The sequence below is a fragment of the Dermacentor andersoni genome, chromosome 6 (assembly GCF_023375885.2).
Source record: "Dermacentor andersoni chromosome 6, qqDerAnde1_hic_scaffold, whole genome shotgun sequence".
NCBI lineage: Eukaryota > Metazoa > Arthropoda > Arachnida > Ixodida > Ixodidae > Dermacentor > Dermacentor andersoni.
The window spans coordinates 139540864-139558469 of NC_092819.1; the positions used below are offsets into that span (position 1 = coordinate 139540864).

Below are 17606 nucleotides of genomic sequence, written 5' to 3' on the forward strand. Positions count from 1 at the left end.
TGAGTAATAGCGACAAATCCGCGCTTATATTGCTCATATGTCGTCCGCGGTGGGAGATAAGACAGGAAAATGGCTCATTTTATATTTTGTTTCTTGATGTTACGACGGAAAGCAAGTAACAAGGTTGAATCAGGATTGGAACTGGCATCCTTGCCAATGCCATGTTTTTTACCTACTCGCGGCAGTCGACGGGAGCCGTTACAGTAGGCAGTTCCACGCAGAAAGGTGGGCTAGAAACATTTAACAAGCACAGTTCTTGTTCGGAGGCAACTGACACTAATCCTCTGCCTCTCGAGTTTATCTTAGAACTTCCCCAGAGATGGCGGTGGGCATTAAATTTTCCAGTCATCACCAAAGGCTGCGGAGTCGCTGTCGTTTTTCGCCGTAACCACTCGCAGTCCACCCGACTTGAGGGCGATATCTAGGCTCCAACTATGCTGTGAAAGTGAGCTTGCCTTTCTTCACTGTCTGACATACGTACAGGTTTTCTTGGTCAGGTGGCACTGGATGATGGACATACGTAAGATCACGTCGTATGAATACGATGACCTTGCTGCCGTCTCCGTGGGTGGCGGACATGAAACACTAATACCCAGACAGCCTCACGTTATCTGATAGGAACTCGCAGATGACGATGATTGGGAACTTATTCATGAACACAAACTGTCGAAACTCCGACATGCGTGACCTGAGTCCTCTGGCATTCCACTGAAATATCGATGCGTTCCGGACTTCGTCACGAAACCACGGCTTGTGGAGAGCCATGATTTCAACCAAGAGCTGCAAGTAGTGGACTCAAAATGTCCAGCTCCTGTAGCGCGCTTTGTGCAGACGAAGATTTCATGTTGGTAAGTATAACGCGAATGGCATTCATGAGCGACCGCAGAATGTTGATGACCTGGAGATCATACGCCAGCGTCGCTTGAACAGTTGCCGAAGCAGTCGAAGTTGGTGCGTTTTGAGGGAACTTAGCAGGGAGTTGTGCCCTCGGTAGCTCAGACGATTCTTCAGGATGCGCGAGCCTCTCCGCTTTGTTTGCTTTTCTTGTATCTGTCTTGGTGGCACTGTGCGTTGCCTCGGCAATCTTTCTGATGGAACATGGCGTGTTCCTGCCTGCAGTTGCGGAATGTCGTGAACGTTTTCAGTGTCGATGCCGAAGTCGCCGAACAGCGGCAGCAGCCTCTCGATGCGTTGGATTGTCCCGTACTATTCGTTTTAGGATCGCGAATTCCTTCCGCACCCGCGGGTAATCCTTTGATGAGGCCTTGTGAGGACCACTGCAGTTAGGGCACTTTAGAACGTCTGTGCTGCAGGCGTCTTCTGAATGGGACTCAGAGCACCGCGGGCACGCGGCGTTGTTCACGCAGACACCTTTTACGTGACCAATCATGCAGCACTTGAAACACTGGACGGGCTTCGGTACGAATGGTCGTACTGGATGGCGGACATGCCCTACTTTAATGTGGGAAGGAAGGCTGTCTCCTTCAAACAAAATCTTCACACAGCCTGTGTTTCCCAGTCTGAAAATCTTCGTAATGAAAGTGCCCTCTGTCGTTGGCTTGATCAGTATTGGCAAGTCGTCATTCGGGATGGCAACGGCGACGTCATAAATGACGCCCTCCGAACCATCGCCGCCTGTATGGACCATTGATCGCACCTTTACGTTGTCGATCTCAGTTATATTACGTAGGCCTTGTAGGGCGCTGCGATGTAAGATATCAACTGCCAAGACATTCTTCCGCGAGTTTATTCGCACGTCTTTAATCTCATTTGGTGCGATTCTCTCGAGTAACGAAGAGAGGACTTGCCTGTTGAGGAGTCACAAATTGGTCGCCGGGTCCACGGGCATAAAGAGCGCAGCGGTGCACTCTTCACGGTAGAAGCACTTGACGACGAAGGTGCCTGCAGTAGTCTTCTTTTCGCTGATCTACTCATCATGCCCTGGAAGTCATCGTCGGACGAGTCGTAGCTGTCCGAACATAACTCAGTGGCCTCGCTGTCTTTATCGCTTGACGCAATTCCACGTTTCCTGGACGCTATCCGACCTGACGACTGCGCATCAGGAAAGTCCTCGGAGATCTCTTCATCCAATGCCGCAAGGAGGGAGCGGCAGCTCCCAGAAATGCAGAGAAACAAAGCGAAAAACCGGTGACAAAAGTACAAGCGTTCTATCAAAGAATCACTTCGTGTTCTTCCTCCTCGCTCACATAAGCGCTCGAAATGGAAATCGTGGTGGATGCTGTCCCCTGGTCTAACTACACCTGTACCTATTGGTGAACGAGGGAAAGGGCAATACTAACGAAGGGTTAATATCACCAGCGATGGAGTTTACGTATAAAAGAAAACTTCACGTGTGAATGTTATTCAAAAGAATATCGAAGAACGGTCCCCTTCACTAGCGCGTGACCAAACCGCACATTTGATTCGAGAATTCAACAAAAAAATGAAGAAAAAAAGACAGCCCTTTCAAAAACACGAATGTGTCTTTAAAAACCTGTACGTACGAGCCAACCGTGGGTTCTGAGCGGGCCCGTTCTTGATTTAAATACGCTCCTGGCTTTAACGCTGTATTGATTTTTTCGTGTCAAGGATCGATGCTGATTTGAGAGATCATTATCCCTGACTACGGGTGCCTTGCTAACGATCGCAGCGTAGCCATGAAATTTTCCCCCAACTGGACTCCTCTCACGAAGGCCTCCAAAATCGAACTAACGACTTTGTTATTCACGTTTTGTTTCTGTGCGGATCACTTGATCTAAAAGTATTAACAGCACTCATTACTGCATTTCCTAGTTCTCGAGTGATTGTGAACGCAGTAAAATCAATAACTTGAAAAGAAAGTTGGAAGAAGGTGCCCCAGTTTAAATCTCACCATCGAACCTATGCGGAAGGAGAGAGAAAAAAGATTTATAGGTAGAAAAGCTTGGAGGACGCTTAAAGTTCTCCTTTAAGAGTGGAACGCGATGTCGTTCAAAGATCCCTGACTGATTCTTACGCTTTTCGGAAACTGCAGTTTATGTAACCGTAATGCTTACTAAAAAACGTTGGCGGCGAACATTATGCACGAAGGCGAGCTTTCTGGTGGAAACGCGGCCTCTTGCGTGCTCTCATGCCAGGGGTCGCGCACAGCTGCGCAAAAAATTACATAATATCCAGGTTTCTGTTGTTGTTTCGCACTGTTAATATTTAAATGTCAGAAGATTTAACATAAAAAAGCATGCGCTGTCCGTGTGTTGTTTCACGAGACTTGTTTCTCAACCTACACTCTACCACATCACCTGGGAGTGCGCACGCAACAAAGCATTCCACGAACACGAACACCCGAGTGCGGAGCAATGGGAGAGTCGGCTCACCAGCAGCGAGCTCACGGCCCAAAGGGCCCTAGTGCAGCACGCGAGCGATGCAGCACGACTCAGTGGAGCCTTGGAATAGGGGGGGGGCCACCCTTGCTGAAGAGGAGTCTCAAGTCGCCAGCGCCAAGAAGATGAAGACGACGGAGACCTCGTAACCGCGAAACTCTTGAAAGACTCAAAAGTTTTCACTCTCTCACTCACTTGTCAAAATTCCAGCGAATAACTTTGTTAAGAATGTAAGACAAAGTGAGCAACCTTAGTGATAGAATGGCATGGCAATATAACCTGCATATAGCGCATGTCATATAGCAAGGCACGGCGTATACATATATCTAAATATATGCCGAAATTTTCGCTCATAGACTACTCTGCCGACACCGGCGCGGACACCGGCACCGAAGCTTCTGCGACAGGCAACACTTAAAGGGCCACTCCGGCGTTTTTTTAGCCATATTAGGATATTGTCATTTTCAAATGGAATTGACAGACCTGTCATACGTAGCTTGATTCAATTTGCTTAGAAATTCATTAGTAATTTCAAATAACCAATAACCGAGATACTGGAATCTAAACGGGTAGCTGATTCGTGTGACATCACAATGAGTCGATGACGTCAGATCCTACACTACCGTAATGTTAGCACGCAGTACACGTGGCGCTATCACCAAAGAAGCGAAGCTGATGATGCCTCCAGACGACACAGGGGTCTTTGACAGAGTTTCCGAACTAGACAGCGGCGATTTCAGCGACAATTTCAGCGACAGTGGCGGTGTAATCCCTGACGTCACAAAAACGGTGGCCAATAGAGAGTCATGAGTCGGGAACAAAACCAATCTTTAATATTCATTTTCAGGAAAACTAAATGACTTGCAGTGATATAGTGTGCCACAGGTAATCAGACTGCAAAGGAGAACATATATTCAAAATTTTATTAAGATCAGTGGACATCGAAAAATCGCCGTTGGTGCGCTTTAACGCTATCACATTAAAATCGCACTAGCACGCTACTTGGGTTTACGGGTGCGTCAAGGAAAGCCCTAAAGCCATTTCTAAAACAACTTCGCTCGCGAATACGACGTACTAGAGACAAGTGTCAGCCATTTTATGCGCATTAAAATTCTTGCACTTCTCAGGCAAGTCTTCTACTTTTCTCTTTCCTCCTCCTCAGGCAAGTTTAGCTTTTGTTAGTGATAAACCAGGGAGAACAAGCAAGATGATGGTACCAAGACGTATGCGTGACAGCGACCGTCCGACGAGGAGGCAATGACGACGATGGCGCGACAAGGGCTGCGTAATCACGACTGAAGGACAAAATGATTATTAAAAATTAAATTACGGGGTTTTACGTGGCAAAACTATTTTCTGATTATGAGGCGGGGGATTCCGGAAATTAGGACCACCTGGAGTTCTTTAAAGTACACCTAAATACATGGATGTTTTCGCCCCCTTCGAAATGCGGCCGCCGTGGCCGGGATTCAATCCCGCAACCTCGTGCTTAGCAGCCCAACACCATAGCCACTAAGCAACCATCGCGCGTGACAACATGATTATGATAGAATGACGAACAAGGAACATCGTCGATAGAACGACAAAGGCGCTATGAAAACGATGTCATGGTATCAGAATAGGAATACGTTTCTGATGGGATAACGGTGCTAAAAGAACAGCGTGATGACGTCCCGTGACAACAATGGCATAACGATGGCTTGGTGACGACAATGGCACGAGGACGACGAAATGAAGAAGTCAGGATGACGACGATAGAACTGCCATGAAGGCATCACGACGGAGGTATGGCAATGAATGCACGATGACCACAGTATGGTGGCGACGCAATGGCGCTATAGTGTCATGATAATGGGATGGAAATGATGACTAACGATGACGGCATGACTAGAGTGAAGAAGTTGGAGGGGCGACAGTGGAACGACCGCGACGGTGTCGCAGCAACGGCGTGACAACGACTGCATGACGACTGCATGACGACTGCAGGACGACGATCGCGTAACGACGACAGTCGGATGACAAACCTGCAATGACAAGAACGCTGCAGCTACGATGGCATTACGATCACGATCAAGTATCTAGTGGCCCAAACTATTAGACAATTTGGGTCACTGGGTCGGCGCAGGTGACGTGACGACGATTGTACGTGAAAAGTCAGAAGACGAAGCTTTAATGACGACGATGATACGAGCACGACATCCTCGCGACGATGGTACGACAAATAATGCATGACCACGCATGCCGACGATGGCGTGACGACGACGGGATCACGAGAGTGAGAAGACAAACCTGGAATACTGAAGTACACTCTAAAAACTAAGGGAGTGCCGGGCACTCTCTTTGAGGGAGTAGCTGCTTGTCCCATATTTCACTCTCTTTTCGAGAGTAGATCGACCCTCTTTGAGAGAGAGTAGGTCAACTCCTCCTGACAGAGTTTTGTTACTCCACCGCAAGGGATTGCTAGTACTCTTCCGCAGAGTGATAATACTCTTCCCACAGGGAGTGCTAGTACTCTTCCGCAGAGTGCTAATACTCTCCCCACAGGGTTAATAGTACACCGCCAGACCGAGTACTTCTACTCCCCCAAACAGAGTGCTTGTACTCCTTCAGAACAGAGTGCTAGTACTCTTCCCAATACCCTCTTAGCCAAGTCCTGGTCACGCATGCAGGCAGGAAATCAGATCAAATTAGGGCCGCTGATATACTGTTCCCTAGGCGGCTCCTCAGAGACACAGGCCCGATTCCAAGCGGCCTTCAGAATAGGCGTGAGCAAAGTTATGCAGGATTTTAAAGTCATTTTTTCCTGGCTATTTGTTGCCTACCGTGAGGCGTGACTGCTCTGAAGCGGCCTATGCGTATGCGTCACGAACGCCACTGAGGAGAAAAAAAAGCGAATTAACACTTAATCTGCAAATATCTTCGCAAATTTCACAATCAGGAGTCACACAATCTAATTAGAATACAATTGCCAAGGGAATCACATACTTATCAAGAATCACAATGCTCTATACATCATGTGGATTCGAACCAGCGTACACTCACGTTTGTACAATTCAAAACACACATCATAACCATTACACCACAGCGCCGCCATGCCCAGTCGTGTTCCTTTAGAGCTTATATATATACCAAACGTATTTGATGAATCGGCTGTGGTGGGTGGGGTTTCTCTGCAGTGTGCTGTGCTGTTGTGTACTGGAATACGTGTGCGTTTGCATCATTTCCATTCCTTGCTACGACTAACGAAGGAAGACAACGTAGACGACAACGTGAGAACTATTCACGGCTTGTCGTCACCGCAGGAAAATAACAAATGTGCCGTTCAGCTCATGATCGAGTGCTTCTCCAGTCCATGTTCTCCAAAATACGCGGATACAAAGTATTGCGCCAACCATCCACGTATGTGAATTTAATTCACGCGTATACTGGTGAGCAACTGCGACGCCAGTACCAGGCATTTCGACGTGCCTCACGCTGCCAAGTGCATTAGTTTAGAGTTTGGTTCAGTCCGCTGTGAGCTGTTGTCCTGCATTAGCAGCGGATCGTTAGCGTTTTGAAGCGCATGCATTCCAGCATTTGGAGACTGCTTATGCCGATAGCCGCGTCAAATGCATTGGCACGCATGTTTAAATGACTAATGTGTCCACTTGTTACGCGTGCACTGCTCGTATCCTGTGGCAGTGCTCCTTCTAAAAGCTTCGAAGACCATCTACACTCATGCGTGTGTTCAATTTATATATGCACAGGATGGACTTGCCGGCTAGTTGGTTGAGCATTTTAGAAGAAACAGCGCAACACAAGGACGACGCAAAAACATGCCACACCACGAAGCGCTGGTGTGGTTGATGCTTTTTTTCGTCCTTGTGTTTGCGCTGTTTCTTCTTCCACGATTCACGCACACCACAGGTACGCGAAAGTTTAGGAGCATAAGTGGTTAACTCTGTTTTCCCCGTTTTCTCTCAGTGTCAATGGCACAGTGCGTTGCCCGGAATTGTGCACGCTTACCCCCATATGCAGAAATGCATCATAAATTGAAGCCCATGCTTGACTTGATCTAAACGGCGCAAGTCGTGAACGCACCAAAAGAAAGGCAGTGAGCGTCTTGGGGGACGTTCGCACCAGGCGTCGTTTATATCAAGTCAAGCATGAGCTTTGTATTAAGATACATTTCTGAATACGGGGGCTAGACATCTGCTTCTTCCAGAAAATGTCGAAGAAACGCCCGCCAAAACCAGGCACATTCGTAAACTTAACTAGGCAATACGAAGCTCCATAGAAAAAAAGAAGAGTGGTATTAAAAGCTTTCAGTATTTTTCTTTACTCCAAAATAGTTGCGCTCTCGTGGCTTCACTGTACAGAGATAGTGCAGCGTTAGCTAGAAAGCATGAATTTCCTAACTCCATGCCAAAATAAGCTTGTAAAATTTAGGTGCTAGAATCCAGGGTTTGTAGCGATCCTTGAAAATCCTTTATTTCTAAAATGCCATTTTCAAGGCATTGAAAACCCTTGAATTTTTAGAAGTACTGCAAAGTCCTGTACACTTGGCTAGACTTAGCAGACATTGCCAAGCGCTTTTTTTCCCTTCTGTGACACTCTTTCGCATGTCACAGAAAATTGTCTCTAGAGGTAATAGAAGGAAAGCGACATCCTTAAAGTTGAAATTACAAAGGAGCTGCAGATACCAGTTTTATGCACATGGAACCGGCGACAAATGTGCTTGGAGGAGCAGAAGCAGGAAGCTCAACAGTTGAGGCATTCGAAGAGAAGCCGTGAAGAGTAAATTGAGAGCGACAGACACAATAAAAAGAAATGAGAAATGACTATTGCTTATTTGATGGTGAAAAAAGCTGAGGCAACAGATGACATCACGCACACTGTCAAACCAAACCAAACAGTATTCAAAAACTGCAAATGTTGCAGGTCCAAGTAGTTAATTGTGCTATTGCAGAAAAAATTTGAGCGCTTTCTTGAAATGCTTCCTTGTGTGCGTTTAGTGGTGGGCGGTGAAAGGCAAATTAGCAGTCTTTCAAATGTTTGAAATCACTGAAATGCGATTTGTTTTGTTTTCTTTTGTTTGCATTAAAGTTAACCGTGTTCTTGAACAAGTTATTGCCTGTCCAAACTACTACACACATTGCACGAGGTCCTTGAAGTTACTGTGCCGGGGCCTCGAAAGTCCTTGAAAACCATTGAATTTTTTTCTTCAATATTGCTACAAACCCAGAACAACTGTCATGGAGTAAAAACCTTGGCTGAACAGGGGCTTATACGCAGAGCACAGGAAGACTAGAAATGCAGTAGTAGGCATGGAGGGCCCTGAAAAAAATGTGCCACATCCGCTCGTGTGCCTTATGTTTCTGCACCGACTGTCGCATTTTTAATAGAAGTGCACTTTCTGTTCTACTCCAATAAACGCAACATTACGAACTCCATTGTGGGGCAGTCCTTCAGCCAGTGCAGAACTTTTTCTGTACATCCGAGTCAGCTCTGTCATTTTTCCAGCATTGTAGTACAAGATTTGTTAAACTGGTTTAGCAGAATATGAGCAGTATACTCTTTAATTAGCTGTTTATTTGTATGCACAAGTTCAGGTCCTCAGTTTGGTTGCATGACAAATTGCCATACCTCAATAGATACAAGAAACAATTTTATTACAGTTTAATAAAATCCAAACAGTAATAATCACAACAATATAATGACATACATTTCTTTTGGTACGTATACAGCCCATGTCTTGGCAGTGTATAAATTCAACTATACACCGCAAGTACTGTGTCCTGACCACTATTATTCACATGTGTAAAACCATCACAGCAATTCAACAAATATCACAGTAATTAGTGACATACACTTTGTAACTGCTTTACATGAGCATAATGTATACAAATGGTCCCTGTGTACCTACACATGACTAGTGCCACCCGAGTACTATTACTCACAGGTGTAAAACCAACAAAGCAGTTCTTTAAAAAATATCACAGCGCTTAGTGACGTACATGCTGTAACTCCCTTGTAGAAACTTAATACAAACACGTGAGGACACAGAAAGCTAGCAGTGGGCATACATGGGAATACCACCGCCTCAATACTAATTCACAAGTGTAAAACCAACCAAGCAGTTCTTTAAAGAATATCACAATGCTTAGTGACATACATTTTCTAACTAGCTTATATAAGCTTTATACAAACATGAGAACATACACAAAAGCTAGCGGTGCACCCGCATAGAAGTGCGGCCATCTGAACACGATTATTTGCAAGTGTAAGCTCAACAGAACAGTTTGTTATAGTGACGCACATTTTGTAACTGCCTTATACAAGCTTAGTGCAAGCACAAGAATGCCGAAAAATATAAATTTAAAACTTGCTCTATGCATACACAAACAGATCAACACAAATGGTAAACACCGCTTGGAAGACAAATGTGACTGTGGCAAAGCGCAGTGCTGTGCCGGTTGAAATTGCCACCCACAAAAGTATTGAGCAATGCTTAAACCACAGGCAATAAAGTGCTGAAAGACTGCGTCTCTAACGTAACTATTTTAATTCAAATTTCCTGAATATAGGGCTCGCTTGCAGATAAGGCATCTGATCCAACTGACCCGATTTTACACCTGCTGCATGCATACAATGCCCTCAGATATAACTGGTAATAATAATTATAAAAGGCATTTAAAAACTTGATAGTCTGATGAAGATGCATGACTAGAAAAGTTCTGTCCCCCTCGTACTTGTTAAAAAGGTGTAAGTACGACACATGTTCTTTTTTTCCTCAATTTTTGCATTAATGGACAGCCGGGAACCTCGAACCGACACACACAAAAAAAAGATACTGCTATGTTAATAGTGTTATGAATAATTTTTTGTGAAAGCTTTTTTACAGACAAGTTGCAGTCTCGTTTCTGGAGGTTGAGCTGTATCTTGCAAAATAACTTGAAAAGTGGTCACATGGGAGCATGATATCATAATGTTAGTTTCAGTTGACTCTCTTGCCCTACAAGTCGCTGCTCACTGTGGCCAGTGATGCAACAGCAGTGTCTGTGTGATTTTCATCACACTTCTGTCCTATGCCATTCTTACCAGAGTTGGCGGCACATAGATACCCAAATTTCGATAGTGTTGCTTTCTCAGGTGGTTGCTTTTGATTTGCTCAATACCAGTTGGCACTTCAGCTGCATCAAACTTCTTTTTTACCTCTTCAACAACATCAACAACAATCTTATGACACCTGTGTTGTCCTTCTAGTTGCCTACAAAGACCAGTCAATCTAGCAACAACACTGACAGTCTCTACTATCTTGTAATGGGGGAGAGGTGTGTCCCACCATGTGTTCCACATTGTTGTCACTATGTGGGCTGGCTGGGGAGGCAACAACTGTAATATGTTTGCATTTGCATATATTAAAGTGATGCTTGTACTGTGTTATAACACCTAACTTAGTCTTGCACTTGCTGCACAATAACACTGGCTCACAGTCGTGGTGAAAAGCTTTTGTATGTTGAGCAAATGAGTTGTATCCACTACAAAAAGTCAGTGATAGCACACATGTTGCTCTACCAGGCCTGGTGTGGTTCCTTCTGACACTGCTGCTGATGCTGATGCACTGCTGCTTGCCTCGTACACTGTTGCAGCTGCAGTAGACATGGCAGTCTCTGTATCTATTGCTGCCGTGTCATCTGTCATGGTAACTTCCAAGTGGTATCGGGCTCACTTCTGCAACAGAGATGTTGTTTGCCCCTTGAGGGCTCTCATGATCAGGGCCAATAATTTCGTAGGCATTGTCTCCTGCATCAAAGAACCAATAAGAACAGCATGAATTAATAAACATAGCTCTAAAAAGTACGGACATCAAGACTTAATCACAAGCTTTGCACATAAGTGACCGGGCTTAATGAATAATACTTGCAGGAGGAGTTACACAATTGTTTGTGTATATTACAGTAAAGCCTCATCAGAAGATATTCAAGAGGCACGGGAAACATGTCTCTCGAAACCAAAAATTTTGAGACACTGAGAAGCCAGACTAGATCACTTTATTATGCATCATCACTAAAGTATGTTTTGATATATCTGAAGGAATAAATGCTCAGGGTGGCTTAAAGGGCCCCTAAACCACTTCTCGACATTTTTTGAACATTTCAAGTAAACACGCGTATCGAAATCAGAATGCCGTCACGATCGACGAAGCCAAATGCCAGAGTGCGTAGCACTGCCGGAGCACCACAATATGAAGAAAATGACCCCGTGCGCCTCTCTGGACCTATCCTGCACCCCCCAGTTTGTCCTGACGTCACCAGGCTGTCTCTGATGATGTCACCAGTTTCCGGTGCTGTCGATTGGTCGAACGAAAGTGTACGACTGCCGGCAAGGCCTGCAAGCAAATACACACACTCCTTCTTCCTCGTCGTGTTGCGCGCGATGCCATTGTGGGCAGCCAATAGGGGCAAAGAACAGAAACGCCAACAGAAGGGTCTCCCTATGAGGCTCTTCAACACGAGTCACCATACAGTTCCGTTGTATTAGCGCCACCCCTCGCAGGACGACGGGCCAGCGCAACAGCAACAGAGCTCGTTGGTGTTGGCCTGTCCCGTAACATTTGGAGGTGTACTAGGCAAGGAAAAGACGATACTGTCCATATGGCGTGTACCAGATGAAAGAGTAAAATGAGTGGGGACTACTTTTCGATAATCAAACACACGTAGCTCCACTATTACTGCACCGTTTCGAAAAATTCTCGTGGCTACCTGTTCATTGCCTTATTGTGTAGAACTGCAACACCGCAACTAAATTTCAACCTCGGTGGTTTAGGGGCCCTTTAAAGAAGACATTCACAGCTTTTTAGTGACTGTAGATTGTGTTAGCTTCCTTCCCAACTTCTGGAATTTAAACACTTCACTTTGCAAGCCTTGTTGCTCGCAGTACCTTTGAGGTGCTCTTAGACGCTCGTCAGCTTCAACTGCCGACACTTTCTGCCCTGCACTGTCCTCGTTTCCCTCCTTTTCTGGTTCATGCTAAAAGAGACATGCGCGATTGACTTGTGTAAGGATTGCGTGATCTTTACGCCCTTCGGAGCACACAAGGTGCACAAAGTGAATGTGTCCGGGTTGTGTCCCTTCGAAGTAGTGAATACTTAAAAAGTCATCCTTAGTAACAAAGGTGTCTCTTGTATACAGTATTGTTAACGTGGCAAACATCGGAAAACCAACCAAACCATTTTCAGATGTCTCTTACAACCAAGTGCATCTTGTAATGAGATTCTACTGTACTGAATATTTTTCAACTATGGATCATCTGCATGTACATATAGTCACAAAGACATGTTGTGTGGAATGGCGAATCGGGAAACAGTTCGTACTCTTACTTTTTGTCCCGAACATAAGCAGCTGATAACAATATGATAAAAAAGCAGGCAATGAGGCTAGAATGGAACATAATCCTTCAGCTCTAAACAGTTTTTTGGGCCCACATCATTCCCTGATATGACATAAGGAAACAACTTGATTGCAGTAATGGCTGCATGTGATCTGAGTTGATTGAAACAAACTATACGTAAGGTTGTCCTGTATGTAATTTTATCAGAGTGCTTTTTAGATGTCCTGCTGGTGATCCTGGCTGCGCGATGCTTCTCATGCTTTTTGGCACGATTCCTTTTTTTCCACTCCACTTTTTTTTCAGATTTTCTCCCCTTTCCCTTCCCCCTTGTGTAAAATAGCACACTTGAAGTATCAAATCTGTTGAACTAACGTGTGTATCAAACCTGTTAACATGTGTGCTTCTCTGTGGTCTGTGTTGTATTTTTGCGCTGCACAATTCAATTCAAGATGAAAGATGGAACGTCCCTGCCTTTAGTTTAATTGTGTGTGTGTGTGTATATGTCTCTCTCATGTTTTCAATATATGTACATTCAGGAGTGCCTGCATGCCCTTCTCTCCTGCTCCAGTGACGAAAAGGAGAGCCTGTTTATGTACCATAGTAAAAAATTCAAAGGTTTTCGCTGTGCCCATAACATCCCTTATCATATGGATCTGTCACAATACAGAGTAGCAGTGGTCCATAATACTAGCCCATCCCAACATAATTATAAATTAACACATACCGACATGCTGCGAGACAGCTGTTGCAAAGCCGCTGGTGAAGGCAATTTCCGCAGCACTGCAGTGGTACAGCCGAGTTCCACCTGTATAGTGACAAATCCATATGCGTGTTAGCAACTCACTAGTTGCTGATGGTTTCATAAGCTTTACACTACACAATAAAGTAATCTAGACAACTTTGTTGGAACAAATGCACATAATTAGGACACCACTTAAACACTAACACGATTATTTGCCCCCAATCTCTCACTCACTAAGGGATAATACTACTGAAACATCGGTGGAGAGCTCAGATTAACACAGCCCATAAAGGACAAGCGTTCTTTGAGGAAAACAGCTATAACAGCGGTTAGTTTTCTTGATCATTTTATGTGGTAGCTTTGATTTAAATGTCATGCAGTACTATAAGATACGAAGTGCCGCATTTCTAGCAGCAGAAGGCGTCATCAGGCTCATGGTACAACAGATTTTTGCACTGTTTGTCAGTGAGCCGACACATACAAAGAAAACCGAATTCACACATACATATACAGTGCCAAGTGCACTTCTCCTTCTGAAAACGCAGCCACCAGTTCCAATGTTGCTGAAAGGAAAGGTTATATAAAGTGCGAGACTGCATGGAACTGCCACTTATGACTGTAAATGTATGGTCTGCTGATTGCAGAGGTAGTCACATACTATTTCTAGTCTCTTTTAGAAGCATCACTAAAGAATAAATTAAAATCTATTCATAAGTCACGAATTTCATGCACCCACAGTTTGGCTAAATAACCTGTGAGAAAAAGACATGTTTACCTGGAATAGCAACCTTTTTTCCTGCTGCAAAACTTTCCTTCGAATTAATGAAATAACTTCACAGCGTCATAATGCGTTTCTCGCAACTACTTGCCGGCAGTGGCGAGTTAGTGTTTATATCCGACTCATTGGGCGACAATACTGCCAAACACAAATGCTTCACGAACACGAGAACACGTCCCTGGCAGAGAATAGCAACCATATATGCCTCTGTGAGACATGATCGCACCTTTGTGGTCAAAGTGTACGTTAGAACGACATCACCATCTCATAAAAAAAAAAGCCTCCGTACAAGGCAGCCACCAACTGCATAATGTGAAATTGCAACTGATGTCCACTTACTGGTGGCCTGTGTTTGAGTCACTTTTAGCAGTTGACTGGGTGCTGAGAAATGCACGTCCTGGGTTGTCCCTGCAAAACATACAGGGTTATGTCAAATGTTGAAAATATATATATGCCGGCATTTCATCAGTCGCAAAACAAACGAGTAAACTAATAAACAACTGTAATGTAAACAGAGTACACATCATAAGATAGGCTGTCAACTGTTAATGCATTACGCAAAAAATCTAATGCATAGGAAAGACTATATGTATACACACGAAGCTGACACACAATTTAATTCGCTCTAGGTGTTTCCGTGCAGTATATTCAAATTATTATGTCTCGTGGTTAAGCAAAATTAGTGTAAATTATGAACTAAATTATCTACCCTGGAAACTTTTCTTCAATATGCACCTGTGCGCGCTTCGAACGAGTAGCGTTGTAAAATTTACGTACATGGCATTTAACATAGTTGCTGAACACGGATTTCCTTTGCCCTGTGTCGTGTACAGTGAGCTACATATATCTGCCCCCCCCCCCCCCTTTTTTGTACTAGCCATACTGCGTGCCACTGCACCTATACGCACGTCAATAAACCTCACGACACAGAAATAAAAAAAGCGCCAATCACCCATGCCTGCATGTTGTAGTGGGCCTAACCTAACCAAGCATGGGCTGTTGCTTTTTATAGTAAACACAGGCACCGTGCTCATTGCAAGTATGTATCATGTCGCTAAGCAAATATGCAATTTCATTGTACCACTATTTTTTTATCACATGGATATATCTGTTGAGAGGCAAGACAAAAAGCAGTCACTTCTCAGAACTAATCAGCTTTCTTAAAACACATTTTTAACTTTTCAATGACACTTGCTGCTATGTGTTTGTCTCCAGAGAGCATACTTGATTTGACTTTCCAATCAGAGACATTACATAAGTATACCATGTTAAGATGACTGCCTGGAGCACGTGAGAATTTTCATCTTCGTGTAACATACTGTATCTTGATTTTGTTGACATTTGGTCAAATGGTACACCCAATATACCCACATACTAGTTTTCTTGTCCAAATAACATGCCAATGTATTTTGATTTTTTGGCATTGGCTCCTCTGCACTACGTGAAGTCGCGCTGCACTGGCTCTTTCACATCCTCGTGTCCTTGCAGCTGCCTTCTTGCGTTATATAAAGCGGGTGCCTGAAAAATATCGTATGCAAAAGTGAACACAAGGGCATGGAGCAAAACAACATCAAGACAGTCAAGGCCATGGCAATAAAAAAGTCTTAGCTCTTAGTCTTCCTAGTGAAATGCATGCAAAACATCCAAATGACTGCAACAGTCAACTGCTAAACTAACTTCAATTTTTAGATTTAAGCAAAAAAACAAATAAACCACAGTTCATCCTTGTTTTTCATGAATGTTAGAATACTCCTGCTAATGAATAGAATATTGGTCATTTTCAGACGTCATAGTTCTGTCATGAGTCTGGTGTATCGCAAACACCACTTGTGACACATCCTAAGCACGTGCACAGTGTGCCCCCCCCCCCCGCACCATCCCTGGTTGTGCCACTGCTGAAGCCATAATTTGAGGATTATAGCTGCAAACATGATGCTCAGTAGGGATGAAAATATTGTCCTTCAGCTCAATGGATATATGGATGTGCCTATAAAAAAGGGCAACAAGGCTTGTTATGGCAAGCTTACCCACATTTCAATACTAACAAGTTCACTGCGGCCTGCATCTAAGCTTACTAAAAGGCATGAACTTATTTTCATGCATGAGGTGCGCAGTGGAGTTCATTTTTGACAGACCCGACTACTGCTGCAGTTTGAAATCTAGCATTTTAGATTCTTGTAGGCATGTAAAAGTTGCAGTTAAACCGCAGTTATTAGTTTATTACACCAACCTATTGTTCTGCGTACGACAGAGTGGTAACACGGAATTAAAGCAACATTTTATTTTGATATTTTATTTCTCTACTAAAAATATTCAAGCGATAAACACATCTTGATCTGCCATGCTATAGCAAAATGCACACATTACGCTTGTAACCCCCAGAGGAAGGCTGATTTAGCTGTTCATATGACATAACTCTGACACGCCAACTCATATTAGCAAATGCACAGGCATGTCCAAAACAATAAGCGCATGCAAAGCGCCCCTGCAATTGTAATTCCACACAGCAGCCGTTATATTCGATGCCGATGCGTAACTAGCTGCTCGACAATTCACCGAGTTCGTAGACATAAGCATCCTTCCAGTTTGGCACCGTGCACGAAAACCGCAACAGGAGACAAAACCAGACCTATAATCACACCATTTCAACATGAGCAAAAACAGTTCAGTCTTAGGGATAAACACTGTGAGAGCGATTTAGTGCGCGACGGCGACGAGCGACGGCTTCGAGCGACAAAACGGGCCGTCGCTTGAACAGATGGCTCGGTTCTGGAAATCTAGAAATCGTCGCTCGTCGCCCAGAAGTGCTATGAGCGACTAGCCAATAGCGCGAAGCCGGAACTGGATGTACATACATCGCTCAAATACTACCGATTGTCGCGCGGAACGAGCAAATGATTCAATTTTTATACGTGCAAGGATACACTGTAAAAAAAAATGTCTCAGTTTACGGCGAAAGCTGAAGGTAAAACGTTGCCGGACACTTTTCCGTCAATGAAAAACGGTGTGTTCCGTTAAACGGACAGGCCGTAACTTTTTTCTCCGTCGTTCTGAAAACAGCAAATTTCCGTTGTTTGAGAAAAAAATAACGGAGGGTTCCGTTTAACGGAAGTCCCGTGAAATTCTCTACGTTTACTTGAAAACAGCAAATTTCCGTTGTTTGAGGAAAAAAGAACGGAGGGTTCCGTTTAACGGAAGGCCCGTGCAATTCTCTACGTATACTTGAAAACAGCGTATTTCCGTTTTTCTAAAAGAAACAACGGAGGTTCCGTGAAACGAATGCCCCCGTGAAAATCTTCTCCGTTGTATTAAAATATGGTTAAACGGAGGAATTCGTTTATTGAATTTTCAGAGT

The 17606-nt window shown here is 44.2% G+C and overlaps 1 protein-coding gene across 2 annotated transcripts; it reads right to left on the reverse strand.

The window, feature by feature from the left end:
• Positions 1-8910: 8910 nt before the first annotated feature.
• LOC129382752 (uncharacterized) lies at positions 8911-16127 on the reverse strand. 2 transcript variants are annotated; one of them, XR_011895287.1, is made up of 4 exons: positions 15623-16127; positions 14591-14659; positions 13456-13536; positions 8911-11144 (listed from the first exon to the last, which is right to left on the reverse strand). XR_011895287.1 is itself a non-coding variant. In XM_072288852.1 (4 exons), the coding sequence occupies exons 1-4, from the start codon at positions 15673-15675 to the stop codon at positions 11032-11034; spliced, it is 312 nt and encodes a 103-aa protein (XP_072144953.1). In that variant the 5' UTR covers positions 15676-16127; the 3' UTR covers positions 8911-11031. The 2 variants fall into 2 exon arrangements, 1 of the variants encoding a protein (XP_072144953.1); XM_072288852.1 differs by having other exon boundaries at positions 15627-16127.
• Positions 16128-17606: the final 1479 nt, after the last annotated feature.